Source organism: Schistocerca americana, chromosome 2 (genome assembly GCF_021461395.2).
Source record: "Schistocerca americana isolate TAMUIC-IGC-003095 chromosome 2, iqSchAmer2.1, whole genome shotgun sequence".
NCBI lineage: Eukaryota > Metazoa > Arthropoda > Insecta > Orthoptera > Acrididae > Schistocerca > Schistocerca americana.
This window is the reverse complement of record NC_060120.1, coordinates 380,638,068-380,654,157: the sequence shown is the minus strand read 5'-3', so window position 1 is coordinate 380,654,157 and position 16,090 is coordinate 380,638,068. Positions and strand designations below refer to the sequence as shown.

Genomic DNA, 16,090 nt, shown 5'->3' with positions numbered 1-16,090 from the left:
TGCCATGCCAAGCCAACAAATTATGCCTCAAAATGTGCATTTTTCGGAGTACATTTATTTTATGTTCATGTCATGTTACATAAGCATTGTGAACATTGTTTCTTTACTTACAATGTTTAACGATAGCTGTGTCATGAGCTGCAAAACTGAGGCAAACTGAGCATTGGCAGAAATATCCGAAACTCGTCCCATGTAGAGAGCATTGTAACTATGTATGTGCCCTACTGTTAAAGATGTTATGTGCATTTATCACTGTTTCATCAGATGAGCACTGTACATTGAGGTCATCCTGCGTATCTCAGCCTGTGCTGGAATTTCAATGTATGAGCAGTTTCCACATTCAGGAGTATTAGTGATGCAGACTTTGGATAGATATAATTATATTAAAATAAGTATTTGAAGTGTGTTACCTTCTGTGAGTCTGTGTTTAAATTCTTTTCCATTCTGATCTGCTACTTCTTTATTTAATATTCAGAATAACTGTGGAAATTTAAGATTCCCAGTGCAGATACAACTGCAGGGAAGTAGTAACTTCCCTGCAGTTGTATCTGCACTGGGAATCTTAAAACTCATCCATTTTTAACTTTCTACTAATTAGTACAAAGCGTCTTGTATTATACATGATTATGTTGCTGCTTCAAATACAGTGAGAACACTTAATAAGACTGTGAATTCATAAATGAGTGCTGACTTTACATGTGTGCTGTATAACAACCATCTGTGATAGATCAGTTCTGATCTGACAGATAGTCCGTCTTATTTTCTTCCGAAGTCTCTCTCTCATTGTCACAGAAGACACATGGTGCACATCACATCTCCAAGCTAGGGCACTGCAGCATGGGATAAACTGCCAAACCAGCAACTATAATGAAGTGTAGAAAAGCTGCTACTTACTTGCAGATACTTTGTGTCCATCCAAACAATTATAAACTTCTAAACAGTATGCTATTCTAGAATAACAAAGTAATAACAAGGACTCTTATTGTGATGACAATCATTCATCAATTCATCAGTCCAGTATACATTGCGCAACACAACACTTCATCAAAGTGACACATTACACTACGTTTTCCTCATTGGTTATTTTTTTTTTTTTTTCTTCATTCTTTACATTTTTAATCCGTCTGAGGGAGTCATTTGCCAATTGATTTATTTGGAAAGAGGGAGAGGGATAGGGGTAGCTTGAGGAGAGGAAGATCACATATGAGACTACGAAAGAGGATTATGACAATAAGTGAGCAAGATGTTAGTGCACATGCAATAAAAACAGCAGTAACATTTCACGGATGTAGCTGATACATTTACTGTGAACAGATGAACGTGTTCCCTACTCAAATATTTATCAATGTACTACCTACTATTAAATTCTGTAATGCTGCTAGAGGTAACAGTGCATATTATTTCTGATAACTGTCATATGGTGTTCATGTGGTGCTGGGTTATCCAGAAAATCATTGTGAAATTATTTGAAGAAATCAGTATTATAGATTCTTATCTGTTTTCAGGTAAAAAGCCACCTGCCAACTGGCCAAAGAATGGAGAGATTGTGTTCAAGAACATGTATTTGAGGTATGCTAAGGATGAGCCTCCAGTGCTGAAGAATTTGAACTTCGTCGTCCAAGCAAAAGACAAGGTACAAAGTAATAAATAAGCAGATGGAACTGACATTCTTTCCAGGACTGTGTGTTGAACGAACAGCAGATACCCTCTTTTTTTCATGTGCATAAATTTAAAAAGGGGAAACAATCCTTGCGACAGTTGTGTAACAAATATTCCAAATTTTTTTGCTGAGAAATAGTACTAAACTTTTTTTTAAACAGATTGTTGTTCATCATAGTTGGAGGTTATAATTATCCAAAATTATCAGCAGATTGTGCACTGATTTGAAACTTCTTGGCGGACTTAAACTGTGTACTGTGACCAGGACTTGAACCAGGGAACTTCGCCTTTTGAAGAAATGTGCTTTACTGAGGTATCGAAGCGCAACTGAAGACCCATCCTCACAAATTTATTTCTGCCAGCCTCTTATCTCCTACCTTCCAAAATTCAGAGTGAAAATTCATTCTGGAAACAATCCACTAGGCTGTGGTTGAGTGTGTGTCCACAGTATCCTTTCTTTCAGGAGTGGTAGCCTGACAAAATATGCAAGACAACTTCTGTGAAGTCTGCGATGTAGAGTATGGGGTATTGGGGGGGGAAGTAAAGCTGTGAGGTTCGCATCATTTAAAACTTTTGGGCTATTAGGCCATGGTCGATGTATAAAACTTTCTCCTAACATTTCCTCTCCATGTGCGGGGGACACGTTCTGAAGTAAAATGGTGAACCTCTGAAGATGTCTCATGCAGTTTGAGAGGAAATCTTAGGAGAAAGTTTAATACATCAACTATGGCTTAATAGCCCAGAAGTTTAAGGTGATGTCACTACCAACCATGAAAGCTTACATTGTTGATCACTGTGAGAATGGGTTGTGAGTCATGCTTGGACAGCTCAGTCAGTAGAGCACTTGCAAGCAAAAGGCAATGTTCCCAGGTTCAAGTCCCAGTCTGCCTTACAGTTTTAATATGCTAGGAACTTTGTCACAGTTATGACTCGTGGAACATGCAAATAACTAACTAGCTGTCATATGTGCTATAGTTAGTAAAAATACTCTAAGCAGTCACTTCAATCATTTTTTCCCCTTTGCAAAAAGAAGTCTCACATTTATTCATTTACTTTCATTTTCTATGTAGTGTGAAATAATATTATAATGATTAGCATCCTTAAACATTCTAGATTAATGATTTTTTTGGGGTGGGGGAGTAATCCTCTTTCAGTACATGAAAAAAGTGGTTTTCATTATTTTTTTTTTTTCAAGCAAAATAATATCGGGTGCTCCCTGTAACTTCAGCACAAAGTGGAAGGACCACTTCAACTGGAATTCCTGAAGCCCCCCTATTGGACCTGTAACAAAATAATTTTATTTGTCATTTTCAATATATCTTCTATAGTATACATGCAATGATTGAAAAATATTAAGCTCTAACAGAACGGTGATGTGTTGAACAAAACGTAAATTTTTTGCCCCCCCCCCCTCAAAAAAAGAGGAAAAAAATACACAACAGTGTGCACCAAAAAAGATTACACCAAAGAAATTTAATTTCTTTACTGGTTTCATGCACTTAGTGCCCTTCTTCAGAAGGTTATATCTCTCTCTTCTGGAGAAGAGCACTAAGGAAGTAGTTGCTTATTACTTCGTTATGTATGTTAGACTTGTTGAGGATAGATAAAATACCAAACTGAAAATAGAATTTTGAAGATGTGCAAAATGGCTGTGTATGCTGACAAGAGAATTCAATTTAGAATGTTGGCATCAAATTACAATCCAAATTGTATGTAGTGTTCTGAAGTTATTTTCCTGCCAATTTGAAAAATGATTTTCTGAAAAACATGTCCAAAGTTTTGAGTTTTATTTTTTGTAGTTCCCAACAGCCTTGCCGCAATGGTAATACCAGTTCCCATAAGATCACCGAAGTTAAGTGCTGTCGTGCTTGGCAAGAACTTGGATGGGTGGCCATCTGATCTGCTGAGCACTGCTGGCAAATGAGATACACTCAGCCCTTGTGAGGCAAATTGAGGAGCTAGTTGATCGAGAAGTAGTGGCTCTGGTCATGAAAACTGACAACGGTCAGGAGAGTGGTGTGCTGATGATGTGTTGCTCCGTATCCGTATCTAGAGATGCCTATTGGCAGAGGATGAGACAGCTATCGGTCAGTACTGTTGGGCTTTCCAAGGCCTGTTCAGACAGAGTTTTTTGTAGTTACATTAAACCTACCTCTAATTAATGATCCATGGACCATAAAACAATCCTTTCAGATCAAAAAGGAGGCCCTCCACCATCTTCTTTGTGGTCATGGTGGTCCTGTGGGTCTGTTTGGCTACTTCTGTCATCCACTGCTTTGTTTGATCGGTGCACTTTTTGTCTGCTAAAGCACACAGGTTGTAACAGGCTGGGTGGAACTGAAGTTTGAGCACATTCATAATTTCCAGAATACCTGCTAAGGCTGTCATTGAAATTACTTGCTGCCACATTGGCCATGATATTGTCTATTTTTTTCCCAGCTGTGAATGGTTTTGGAGACACTTTTTCACTAATCATCTTGTAACTTGATAGTGAAGTTGCTGATGAGCTTGAGATGAAAGTTACAATAAAAAAAAAAAAAAAAATCTGTTAGAAATTTTAAGCAAAAATTTTTTTTGACATGTTTAAAAAGAACTACTTCCTGTATTCATAAAATGTGGCAGACCATTCTGCAAAGATGAAATCCTTTTCTTAATATTGTACCAGGAATGGTAGCCTCATAAATAATAAGTTAAGTATTTAAGATGCACCTGCCAGAGGGATATAATACATACTTTTTTAAAAATGACAAAAATAGATTGAATGACTTTTATAGCCTAAAGTTTCTCAACTGAGTTTTCAGCTGTGCTTTTTATATTCTGTAATTGTTTTGAAATGGAAAAGTGATGATTTAAGTTTCTGACAAATTTTGTGTATGTTTTCAGGTGGGTATTGTGGGCCGCACTGGAGCAGGAAAGTCGTCTTTAATAGCATCACTGTTTAGGCTGGCTGATATTGAGGGATCTATTATTATAGATAAGATCGACACTGCTACAATTGGATTGCATGATTTGCGTAGCAAAGTTTCTATTATTCCTCAAGAACCAGTTCTCTTCTCGGGAACAATGCGTAAAAACTTGGACCCATTTGATGAACATCCTGATCATGTATTGTGGAAAGCTCTTGAAGAGGTAAATGAAGTGCTCTGTAGATAGGATATCTATAAGCTTTAGATAGGTGCTCAGACAGAAAATGAAATATTTCGGAAATGTGTTTTTGAATTATAATTAACATGATGTGTAGAGGGAGCAGCAAGAAATATTTGTTTCTAGAAGATGTGAAACTGAAAATTGATATATTGGCATACACGATTTCTGTTCAAAAAGTCGTGCTGGCTTAACTATCTCCTCTGATGTCACTCGAGCATATCACTACTTCTGATAACATTGGTGACTTTGTTAATCATTAGAATTACTTGTTACTTCTATCAGTTAGGTGGAAAATATGAAACTTCCTGGCATATTAAAACTGCACAGCAGACCATACTCAGTCGGGTCCTTTGCCTCTCATGGGCAAGTGCTCTGCCAAGTAAAGCTGTGAGACAGATTGTGAGTCGTGCTTGCGTAGAGCAGTTCGGAGAGCATTGCTCACAAAGTGAGTCTGGTCTGGCACACAGTTTTCTGACAGGAAGTTTCATATCAGTGCACAGTCTTCTGCAGAGTGAATACTTCACTCTGAAGATGAAAAATAGATCAAACAATCAGATGTCAGTAACATACTGCAATGATATTTCAGAGCAGACTCTTGTGGCCAGATTTGTCTATATTGGTGAAAGTACTCTAACTTCCTTATTTCAGACCCCCTTGGTGCAAGTGTGATGCTCACTGTTGCCACTGTGCATGTGGTGTGTTTGAGCTCATGCACTTCTGCTGAAGGTTTGTGTATTGCTCCAAATACCCTCTGAGGTGTAATCTCAAGACATTGATATTGGATTGCTTATTTTCACATGATAAAACCCTGAAGCTGTCAGATGTCTAAACCACGAAGTTCTATTATTACAGGTTTTCATGCAGTACATAATTGGAAACCGACATCTTAATTGATAAATTTCCAATGTTTCATTATGATGAAGTTCTAAAACATACAGACCTGTATTTGCAAGCTACTAGTCATCACCATCTGGCACAATGGGTGTCCAGAAGACCTAGATTCTGTGAATCCAAACCATCTCAAATGTCAATAGCCAGCAAGAACAGTTTGAACGCCCCCAGACTGTGTTTCTGGAAAGTGGATATTCATCTCAACATATACAGAGTACTCCAGATATATAAACAGTGGCCAAGGAAGAGGATGAGGCCTTCAAGATAATAGCTTACGTGCCATATATTGGAAATGTTTCTGTGAAAATAGAGAGTACTATGAAAACATAAGGTTAAAGTGATCTTTCATCTCCCAACAAAAATCTTTGTGCTTCTGGCATCAATGAAAGTTGACTTGGAGCTGCAAAAGGCAGTTGTTTATAGGATTCTGTGCAAGTGTGGCAAATCTCATAAAGAGCACACAGTGTGAGACGTTCAGCAATGCATTATGGAACACCAGCAGCATGCTTGCTTCCTCCAGGTCAGGAAATCTGCTGTTGCTAAACACTGCATTTTTACTAAGTCATTCATTGACGTACAGTGAAACAGAAATCGTGGCCCTTACTAAACTTTTGGAATGACTGTATCATGAATTATTTAAAATAAATCAAATATCATCAATATTGCAAATAAGACTGTATGGGGGCCTTTATCAATCAGGTTGGAGGTTTCCTGTTAGATACTGCATGGAACCTTGTCACAGAAAAACTTTGCGTACTGTGCAGCCAGCATCATTATGCAGTTTTTTCATGTGAAGAGAGTTGATTAAAAATTGATGAGCCAAGCTTCCCCCATGGAGGATGCTCGGAGCAGCGCACAGACGTTTATAGCAGTGCAGCGCACAGACATTTATAGCAGTGCAGCGCACAGACGTTTAGCATGCGATCAATCAGTACATGAACAGTGACAATTAGGTGCACCATACATGCACTAGAAGGGTCATAAATAGGAGTGCAAAGTGTACTTCGGCCAGCGAACACCTAAATACAGCTAGAACACTAGACATTCAAGTATTCTGACAAATTATCGACATCCGACAATTCAACCAAAATTTTATGGAGAAATGTATGTATCAGAAGAGTTTTAAAATTTCACAGGACTTCTTCTTTTTCTTTTGCAAAAATTTTCAAATCTGTTAGGTTACATTTTTGCATTTAATTATTATTTATGGCACTATTTATATTATTTTAACTCAAGTTAAAACTTTCCTCAGGTGGAACTGAAAGAAGCTGTTGAGGACCTGACAGCTGGCTTAAATTCAAAAATGTCCGAGGGGGGCTCAAATTTCAGTGTGGGACAACGACAATTGGTGTGTTTGGCAAGAGCCATTATAAGAAAGAACAAAATCCTTGTGATGGATGAAGCAACGGCCAATGTGGACCCAAAGTATGTACATAATTTTGGTGCACAAACTGTGAATCATATTAAAGTTTCCACTGTTAATTACAATTCAGAATGTCATTACCATTATTATGATAAACCCATTTAACATAATGATCAGATGTGAAAGCAACATAACATACAGTTGTTACAGATCACTTAAAATATTTTCCCCAATGGCTATTCTATATGACAGGAGCTTAAACAAATTTAGTGTAGCAAAGTTCAGGACACAATGTTACATGGGCACAAACCTTATTGGATTACATGATCGTTCATATTAAAAAAAATAATGATATGGCAGAGTAAATGCAAGATAAATATTTAAGGTTATCAGTGTAGCATGAATTTTTTTGACAGAGCTTGCTTATACCCAAAAGTGCAGTTGCATTTGACCTACATGCTGGTTGAGTCAGGATGTTGGAAGACATTTTTAGTTACCTGTGTTTGCTTGGTAAAGGGACACCATGTGATGACACACCCTTCCTGTACACCAGACTAGATATCAATGCCCTGAATTAAATCCCTGACATTTCCACAATATCTTGTAAAGTGAGAGAATGAGGCATTGTTGATGACAATTCATTTACCTTGTTGAACTCCTCTTTGTGTTATTTGGCAGTAATAGTCTCCATGCTGGCATTCATGTTCACCCTTACTTTCATTTCCAGACTCACATGTAACAAAAACACAATATTACACTGAATAAGCAGTTATTGTTTACATGTATAAGGGGGACAGTAAAATGAAACTGATGCAAATGAAGAAAAAAAACAAACTGTTTATTATTTCAAAAGTAATTGACATAACTGTTAAAGTGTGTATTCCTCTGCGAGACAAGACCTTCAATGCCTTCCTGGGAAAATGTTTGCAGTTGCCAATGGAATCAGTATTGTGCCATAACAGGTCATGCACCTCATCATCTGAAGCAAATCAGTAGCCGTGAATATCTTTCTTCCAGGTTCCAAAAATATGGAAATTGCAAGGAGAGAGACAGGAACTTTGTGGAGGATGTGTAAGATCTTTCCAGCGAAACTTCTGCACTGTAACTGAAACACGTTGCCAACAAAATGCCCACCCACATGTTTTCAGGGTTGTTTAGACTACACTGCTGAAGTTTCACTGTGAAACCCTTGCATGTCCCCCATACAATCCTGACCTCATTCATTCAACTGCTCCTTACAGTACAGAGAAAAAAGTAATTGTACCATACCTCAGTATTTCCAAATATCTAAAGGAACATTATACAGTGTTTTAGGTCAAGTTAATAGCATGCTGTTACATCCATGCAGTTCCTCTGCTAGCACAAAAATTAAGATTAGGCATAAATCTATTTTACACTACATAGGAAGCAAGTCCAAGCTTGACCATCATATTATTTATGTCACACATGCTGCCTTTACCAGCAGCTAACGAAATTCAACCTACATTTCCATTTATCATTTGAAGTCAGGTGTTAAAATGAATTTTTAAATATGAGACAAAGTACCCAGTTATTTTTGATTTTATGTTTGTCGACTCTGATCAACAGTTAAATTCAACAATAAAAAGAAATGAACTAGTATTTCCTTCAGTTGTCAGACTATCACCCAGAATGGAATCCCTATTCATGGTCAAGATGATTAGGTGTTATCATGTGCTTGCTAGCTGAAACTGTAAGTGAAAGTGTTGAGTTATCGATAAGTACACACAAAAAGAAAGAAAACTTGCTAGCGTTCAGAGCAATCCTTAAAAAAAAAAAACACTCTCTCTCTCTCTCTCTCTCTCTCTCTCTCTCTCTCTCTCTCTCTCTCTCTCTCTCTCTCTCTCTCTCTCTCTCTCATTTCCATCATAATAAGAATTACTGTACATATGAATGTAAAACAGTCTAAAATGTTTCACATATTGGAAAATGGGTACAGTGGCTTTTGTGGTCAGAATATTCTGGGGAAGAGATAAGATTTTCCTGTTAATGAGAAACATAGCAGTTTTATTAAATTCAAAACCATCTCTACGTCATTAAGCTCAGTTGATTAAATCCTTGATATAACTAACATATGTAAATCATGGTAAGTCCCACCTCTGCTGAAAGATAAATCAAAAGAGCCAATTCCAGATTTTTGCAATGATCTTACATTTTAAGCACTCCGCAAGTAGTCTAGGTCACTAACTAGGTAAAATAAGTGTACACAATAAGATAGCTACTCCGTTTAAAAATATCTTTGTTACATTATTATGATGTTGTTCAATGTCTGTTGCTCAAGATTTTGCATTTTTAGCAAGAGGAAAAAAATTAAATTAAAAGTGCATTCTGTCTGAAGGACCAGACACTGCTACACTCTACAGCTATATGAAATGAAACAAATATATTCAGAATTGTGAATAAGTTCAGACTGTAGCTGCAGAGTTTATAAGTGACGAATGAAAATTTGTGCCAAACCTGGATTTCCCGCTTGACGTGAATGGTTGGTGTAACCACTTCAGCTAGCCACGCACACCTCCAGGACCGATCCAAACGTCCACGTGTCACTGAGTGTTCACATCCTGCGCCTGCACAGTTGTTGTGATTCTCGCACAGGGAGAGACTTTGTCATTATTTTTGCGGCCTGTCTAGGCATGTAATACTATTTGCATTTTCTGTGTTTTACAATGTTCTACATTGTGTCCTTCAGACTTGCATGCATGACACATTGCAAATAGTATTACAAGCCTAGGCAGGGTGTAACAACAACGATAATAAAGTCTCTACATGTGCAGGAAGCACATCAACTGTGGGAAAACATCATGTGAACATTTGGGGACATGTGGAAGTTTGTGTCAGCCCTGGAAGCACACTCAGATAGCCAAAGAGGTTAAGGCGACCATTCTCGTAAAGTGGGAAATCCAGGTTTATTCATCACTAATAAATTGTGCACCTGCAGTCTAATCATAATCACAGTTCTGAATACATTTTTCCATTGTTTGTAAACACTGGAAGGTAAAACATTTAGGACAACTGTATTTTTCACAAAAAGCCAACTTCTCTTTATCAAACCCTCTTACTTATACCAGTGTACTTACTGTATGACACACTGATCACTGAATTATTTACACCTAATCTGGTAATGAGGGGATGAATTTCACATTCTCTTCTTCGATCTGCAACCCAATACTGACTAATTTCAAAATTTATTCTAAGTTTCTTTCATTTTTATATACATTTTCAAATGAGTACTAGAAGAATTGCCAGTTTAATTTCATCTTTCCTTTGCAGTCCCTGTTGGTAAGCAACTGTTTGTGAGAAGTCTCTGAACAGGTTGAACAGGTACCACACAAAATGGCACAATATGTATCTTGTGTTCGTATTTTCTCTCTCAGTACTCTTTTCAGTAACAACTGTGGTTTCCTAGAAGTTCACCGAATTTAGAGTTCTTAAACTGTACACTGGCATTTAGTGGAGGATTCTCAGCAAGAGTGTACCTTGCTATTCCAGCTCTTCATTCTGCTGCAAAAGTTTCTAAAAGTTCTCTTACCAAAGACAGGTGAAAATCTGCTGTTGTCATACCTCATATTGTTGTATCCCATTAGAGTGGTAATTATTTAAAATGCATCACCAATATGTGAACATGAAATGGTGTACTGTTTCCCAGTCTTAGATACTAAACCATCTGTGCTGAGCAATCAGGAACCGACTGACACATACCCAATTTGTCACCTACAACAGATTTTGGTATAGAGTCACAGAAAGACACAACAAAAAGACTGTCCAAAAGCTAACTCTCTGATAGTCTCTTTGTTGCGCCTTTGTGTGACTCGGCATCTGCACTAAACAGAGAGTAGCAGCTATCCTTTCCATTATATTGTTATATTTTATCCTGGATTTTCCAGGATTTTTTTCCTGACATCCATTTGTATTACAAGCATTCATATGGTGTTACTAGTTGTAAACACCCGTCTCCCCACCCCCACCACGGCTCTCTCCTTCCCCCTCATTTAGTCACACAGTCATGTGATGGAAAATATGAGTACTTGATTGGTTGACATACATTGGATCCTTCATTGATTCACTATACCCTGTCATTCTGAAATATTGTGGTTGTTACTACAAACAGTACCAGTAGCGACCGTTCTGTAGCAGAAGCTCAGAGGAACAAGTCTATGGTTTTGTCCATGTGGTTGGCAAATGCCGGTAGAAGCTTAAGAATCACTGCTTTTATGTAATTGAATATGATAGCAAAAGTAGGTGTACAGTTTCTTGCATGTGGAACACAATTCCTCCTTATTTTGGGTCCCTGTTATTCTCACTCAGGCCTCTGTTGAAAATCCAGCATAAATACGTTAAAATGAACTTTTTTATCTTGTGATGCTGAGTTATGTGCACCAACTAATTTCTCTCTCTCTCTCTCTCTCTCTCTCTCTCTCTCTCTCTCTCTCTCTCTCTCTCTCTCTCTCTCTCTCTCTCCCCCCCCCCCCTCCCTCCCTCTCTCTCTCTCTCTCTCTCTCTCTCTCTCTCTCCCCCCCCCCCTCTCTTTTCCCCCCCTCAAAACGTCTTATAAGTTAGAAAAGGAAAATTAACTTCCTAGTTTTTTCACTGTGTAGGTCTTCTGTAACTAGAATTGTTGCTGCATGTTTCAGTTGAACTTAACGAGGAATTGACAAGGTACGAAAAAACTATTCGACTAAAGATGGCATCTATTTCTTCTCACTGTTACATAATGTGTGCATTGTTTTTGTCACATGTGCATGGGATAATCATAAGTGTAGGAATTTAAGGTGTGGCTTCATATGTAATTAGTGCATTCTGCATGTGTAAGATATACTGTACTTGAAATAGATAGCTCAGATCATTTCTTAATTAGCTCTGTATCTTCAGGTACCGGGAAGTAAAACTATTGATTTTAGATGGTAGAAAGAGGAAGGGTGATAGCCCTGAAGTTCCTTTACCTTCTAAATATATAGTTATTGCTATATTTATGGCATGAATTAAATTTCAGAATGTACTTTTTATGAAATATTACTTTAAATGGCATTTTGCCTGTCAGATTTGCAGTAAGCCTTTCAGTGATCTGTTAAATTTTGTTTCCTTGTCCATCAGTTTGTGCTAAGCAGTTTCATTCATCTGTGTATCTATAAAGAGAGACACAAAATGAAGTTCATAATTAAAAAAAAATTATGAAGAAAAATTATTTTCCAAGTAAAGCTCTCTGTTTCTTCTTAATCTGATGTGTAATTTATTTCTTGAGTGAAATCCTAGTTTTTTTTTTTTACATTTATTAAGATTTTATATTTGGTTTTGACCATAATCTGACAAATACAGTACCAGTATGTCTTTAATTTTGTTTCCTTTTTTCTTACACACTATGTAGGACCGACACTCTGATCCAGAAAACCATAAGGCAGAAGTTTAATGATTGCACAGTATTGACAATTGCCCATAGGCTACATACAGTAATGGACAGTGACAAAGTGTTGGTGATGGATGCAGGGATTGTAGTGGTAAGAAAAATCTTTAAACCTTAATTTTTTTGTTATAAGTGAAGATAGTTTACACACAGTTGGTTTTTGAATTGTCTCATTTAATTTCTTCATGAAGTACTGTAAAAAAATAGCAACATGCTGATCCTGTATAAGACTTTTACATTAATATTAAGATCCCTTCAGTTTTGTTTTTGTTTCATGTGATAAGTGGTTAGAGATTATTTGAGGCTGAATACTTCTTTTTGTGTTGCTAAGGCTGAGTGATAACAAATGTTTGTTGGACACAAATACTGAATCAAACCTTTTAATAATGCCACAGCATGCCAGATGGTACCAGTGACTTTGCAAGACCTCTGAATAGTTTTAGGCATGAGATAAACTGTCAGTCAAGATTTTCCCTATTTACTTTATGCTTGCATAAGGTTAAAACTGGATCTCACTAGAAGAGCATTGTAGGAGTGACAACAGTTAAGTCATAGTGTCAGAAATACATGCAGTGCAGTCTGCAAGTTCCTGGCCAAAAACGACGACAACAACAACAACAACAACAACAACAACAAATTTCAAATGTTTAACAGTACTGACTATCCATTTATTCAAAATGTGATCCATTTGATTCATTACATTGCCCAGCATGAGTTTTCAATCTCTTACTGTTCCGGGTACCCTTCTTTCAGAATAGGATTGAATGAGAGGGAGTGCCTGGTGGTGATGGAGGGGAGGGGGAAGAGAGAATTTATTTAATAAATTTACTGACTGCCGAGATGTTCTTGGCCAGTGTTACTGTTGGCTGAACCAGACAGTCACTCTCTTTCACTGTCTGCTGCACACTAGCAAATCTTTCCACCACAAACTGAAGGAAATGTTCAGTAACACCCTCCCTCCATCCCCCCCCCCCCCCCCCGCCCCCCCCCCCCCCCACACACACACACATAATAACCAGTCATTAATTTTGCTAATTAAAGCAGAAAAAAGTCTGACATGATCGTAACTCTCCTTTAATACTTCTAGGAGCACTATCTTCTGTATTACATAGAAAAAAGGGTATTATTTTAGTTTGCAATAACTACTGTTTAAAATTTTATTTGCTGCAAATAACAACTAAATTTGATTTATACTTATTTTTCAGGAATATGATCACCCACACAAGTTACTACAAAACATGAATGGATATTTGTATAAAATGGTGGAACAGACTGGAAAATCCATGATGGAAAGCTTAATTAAAGTTGCTGAAGAGGTAAGAAATAGCCATGCAGTTTAATCACCATTTATGTTACTATTTTTGTAGTAACCTTAAATACCAAACCACTGAGACTCATACACAAAAACAAAGGAAAGGAAACGAAATCGCTCTCCTTCAGCAGGCTGTGTGCATATGGACATATGTAACATAATGCAGCGTTAACCAGCTTTTGAGCTTTAAATGGCTGTTCAGTTTCCAATGTTGATGGAATAACATTGGAAATAGTGCAAACATACAGAACATTAAATATGATAGTGATTTTTCATCCTGCGTAGTGCAGACTGTGGCCGCAAGAGCCTGTTCACTCGACAACAACAACAACAACAACAACAAAGATGGCAGATTGCCTTACAGTTGAGAATGAGCAGAGGCTGCTTCATGCTATGGGGTGCTAAATTAGTACGTTCTTGTACAGGGAAAGTGGTATATGGTGAAGGGGAGGAATGACACAATTCATCCAGACAAAATAAAGAAATGTCTCACGAAGCTAATGACCACAGGTTTGGTAAAGGATGCAGTAAAAACAGGTTGTCCATCTGCATCTTGCTGTCCTAAGAATGTGACAATTGTGCAGAAAAATGTTCAGTCATAGCCCAGGGAAATAAACACACCTGGCAGCTCATGAGGGTGGACTTGCAAGGCACGCTGTTGCACAAAGAATTAAACTTTCGAACATGGAAATCTCACTTAGTGGGGCAACTGACACCAGAAGACTGTGATTGAAGAATGGGCTATGTGGAAGTTCGATGGGTTGGCATAAAGATTGGCCTCAATTGCTTCACAACATCCTCTGTAGTGATTAGGCCATATTCCATATGGGAGGTTTTGTCAATTGGGACAGTTGCCTTTACTGGACAGCACAGAACCCTGGAATTACACTGGAGAAGATGCATTCTCATCCAAAAGTGACTGTGGAGTTGGTTAATTGTGAAGTTGGTTAATTGTGAAGTGCAGTGTTATGTGTAGTGTAATGCTGTGTGCGAGTGATTGCCATTTGTAATTATCATCTCCGGCACAGCCTCTGACTTATGTTTCCTCATTTGCTTTTATGATTTTCTGTTGTTTAATTTTCTAGAAAGGAGTTGTATGAGTTATGGTGTGTTTTTATGTTGCATTTAAGTAAATACAACTAGTCCCGCAAAATTGGTGACCCCGACATGATGTCAGACGGTAACTAACGCGAAATTCGACCATTACTGACGCTCTGTATCGTGCCGTGTCGCATTAAATATGAACATCCGCATCAACCGCATTGCGCATCTCCCATGTTCCATTTTGCCCTAACTCACAATGGCAGACAAGCCACTACCATCATGGTGAAGTGAGCTTTCGTCTGGCCACACATGGACAAAGATTGCAAGCAATATGTGCGACAGTGTGTGGCCTGTCAATGGAATAATATTAGCCGGTGCGTTAGGTCACCTCTTGGCACATTTCTTCTTCCAAATCAGAGATTTGATCATGTCCATCTAGACTTAGTTGGACCTCTTCCACCATTGGGAGGATACACCTACTGCCTTAAATCCAAAGATTCTTTCACATGCTGGCCCGAGGTGTTCCCGATCGCCAACGTCACCGCCGAAACTGTCGCGACTGCATTCTTCAGAATGCCGTTACGAACCACAACAGACCAAGGAAGACAGTTTGAGTCGTATTTGTTCAAAGCACTCTTCATACTACTGGGTACAAGGCGCATTAGAACTACAGCTTACCACTCGTCAGCAAATGGTTTATTTGAATGCATGCACCGCCAACTGAAAGTGTTGCTTCAGTGTCACGACTTGCAGTGGAGGACAGAGACGTTGTCCATTATCCTCCTGGGTCACTGCGCATCGCTGAAAGAAGATGTGAATGCCACGAATGCAGAACTTGTTTATGGCCAGCCGATACGACTTCTCGGCGAGTTCTTTGCTAATGTGCCAGACAACGGCTTTGACACTTCAGATTTTGTATAAAAGCTGCATACACATATCTGGCAACTACAGCAAGGTATCAGCAGACCTGTCGCTCATTTATGTTTGACGAGCTGCGGGAATGCCAAAATGTCTTCTTATGGCATGACGCAGTATGCAAGTCACTGCAGCCACTCTACGATAGACTGTATCTTGTCATCAGTAGGGAGGACAAGACAGTAAATGTTGATGTGATGGGTACACCCATCACAGTCTCCATCGACAGGCTCAAACAAGCTTTTTGCGCTCCCTACACTGGTACGGACGCATCTACTTGCACTAAGAACGTGACCTATGCTCCAGCCACTCCACTGCACGTCACAGGTCAGCCTCAACGGAC

At 38.3% G+C, this 16,090-nt stretch overlaps 1 protein-coding gene across 3 annotated transcripts in view; it reads left to right on the top strand.

The window, feature by feature from the left end:
• LOC124596597 (probable multidrug resistance-associated protein lethal(2)03659) overlaps positions 1–16,090 on the top strand; it is a 261,248-nt gene that overhangs the window by 232,913 nt on the left and 12,245 nt on the right. For all 3 annotated transcript variants that reach the window (XR_006978324.1, XM_047135794.1, XM_047135793.1), the window contains 5 exons: positions 1,506–1,633; positions 4,543–4,788; positions 6,950–7,122; positions 12,441–12,570; positions 13,682–13,792. Coding sequence is in view for 2 of the 3 variants with exons in the window: in XM_047135794.1 (XP_046991750.1) it covers positions 1,506–1,633; positions 4,543–4,788; positions 6,950–7,122; positions 12,441–12,570; positions 13,682–13,792 (788 nt within the window). In the remaining variant the exon portion in view is untranslated. The remainder of the gene's footprint in view (positions 1–1,505; positions 1,634–4,542; positions 4,789–6,949; positions 7,123–12,440; positions 12,571–13,681; positions 13,793–16,090) is intronic.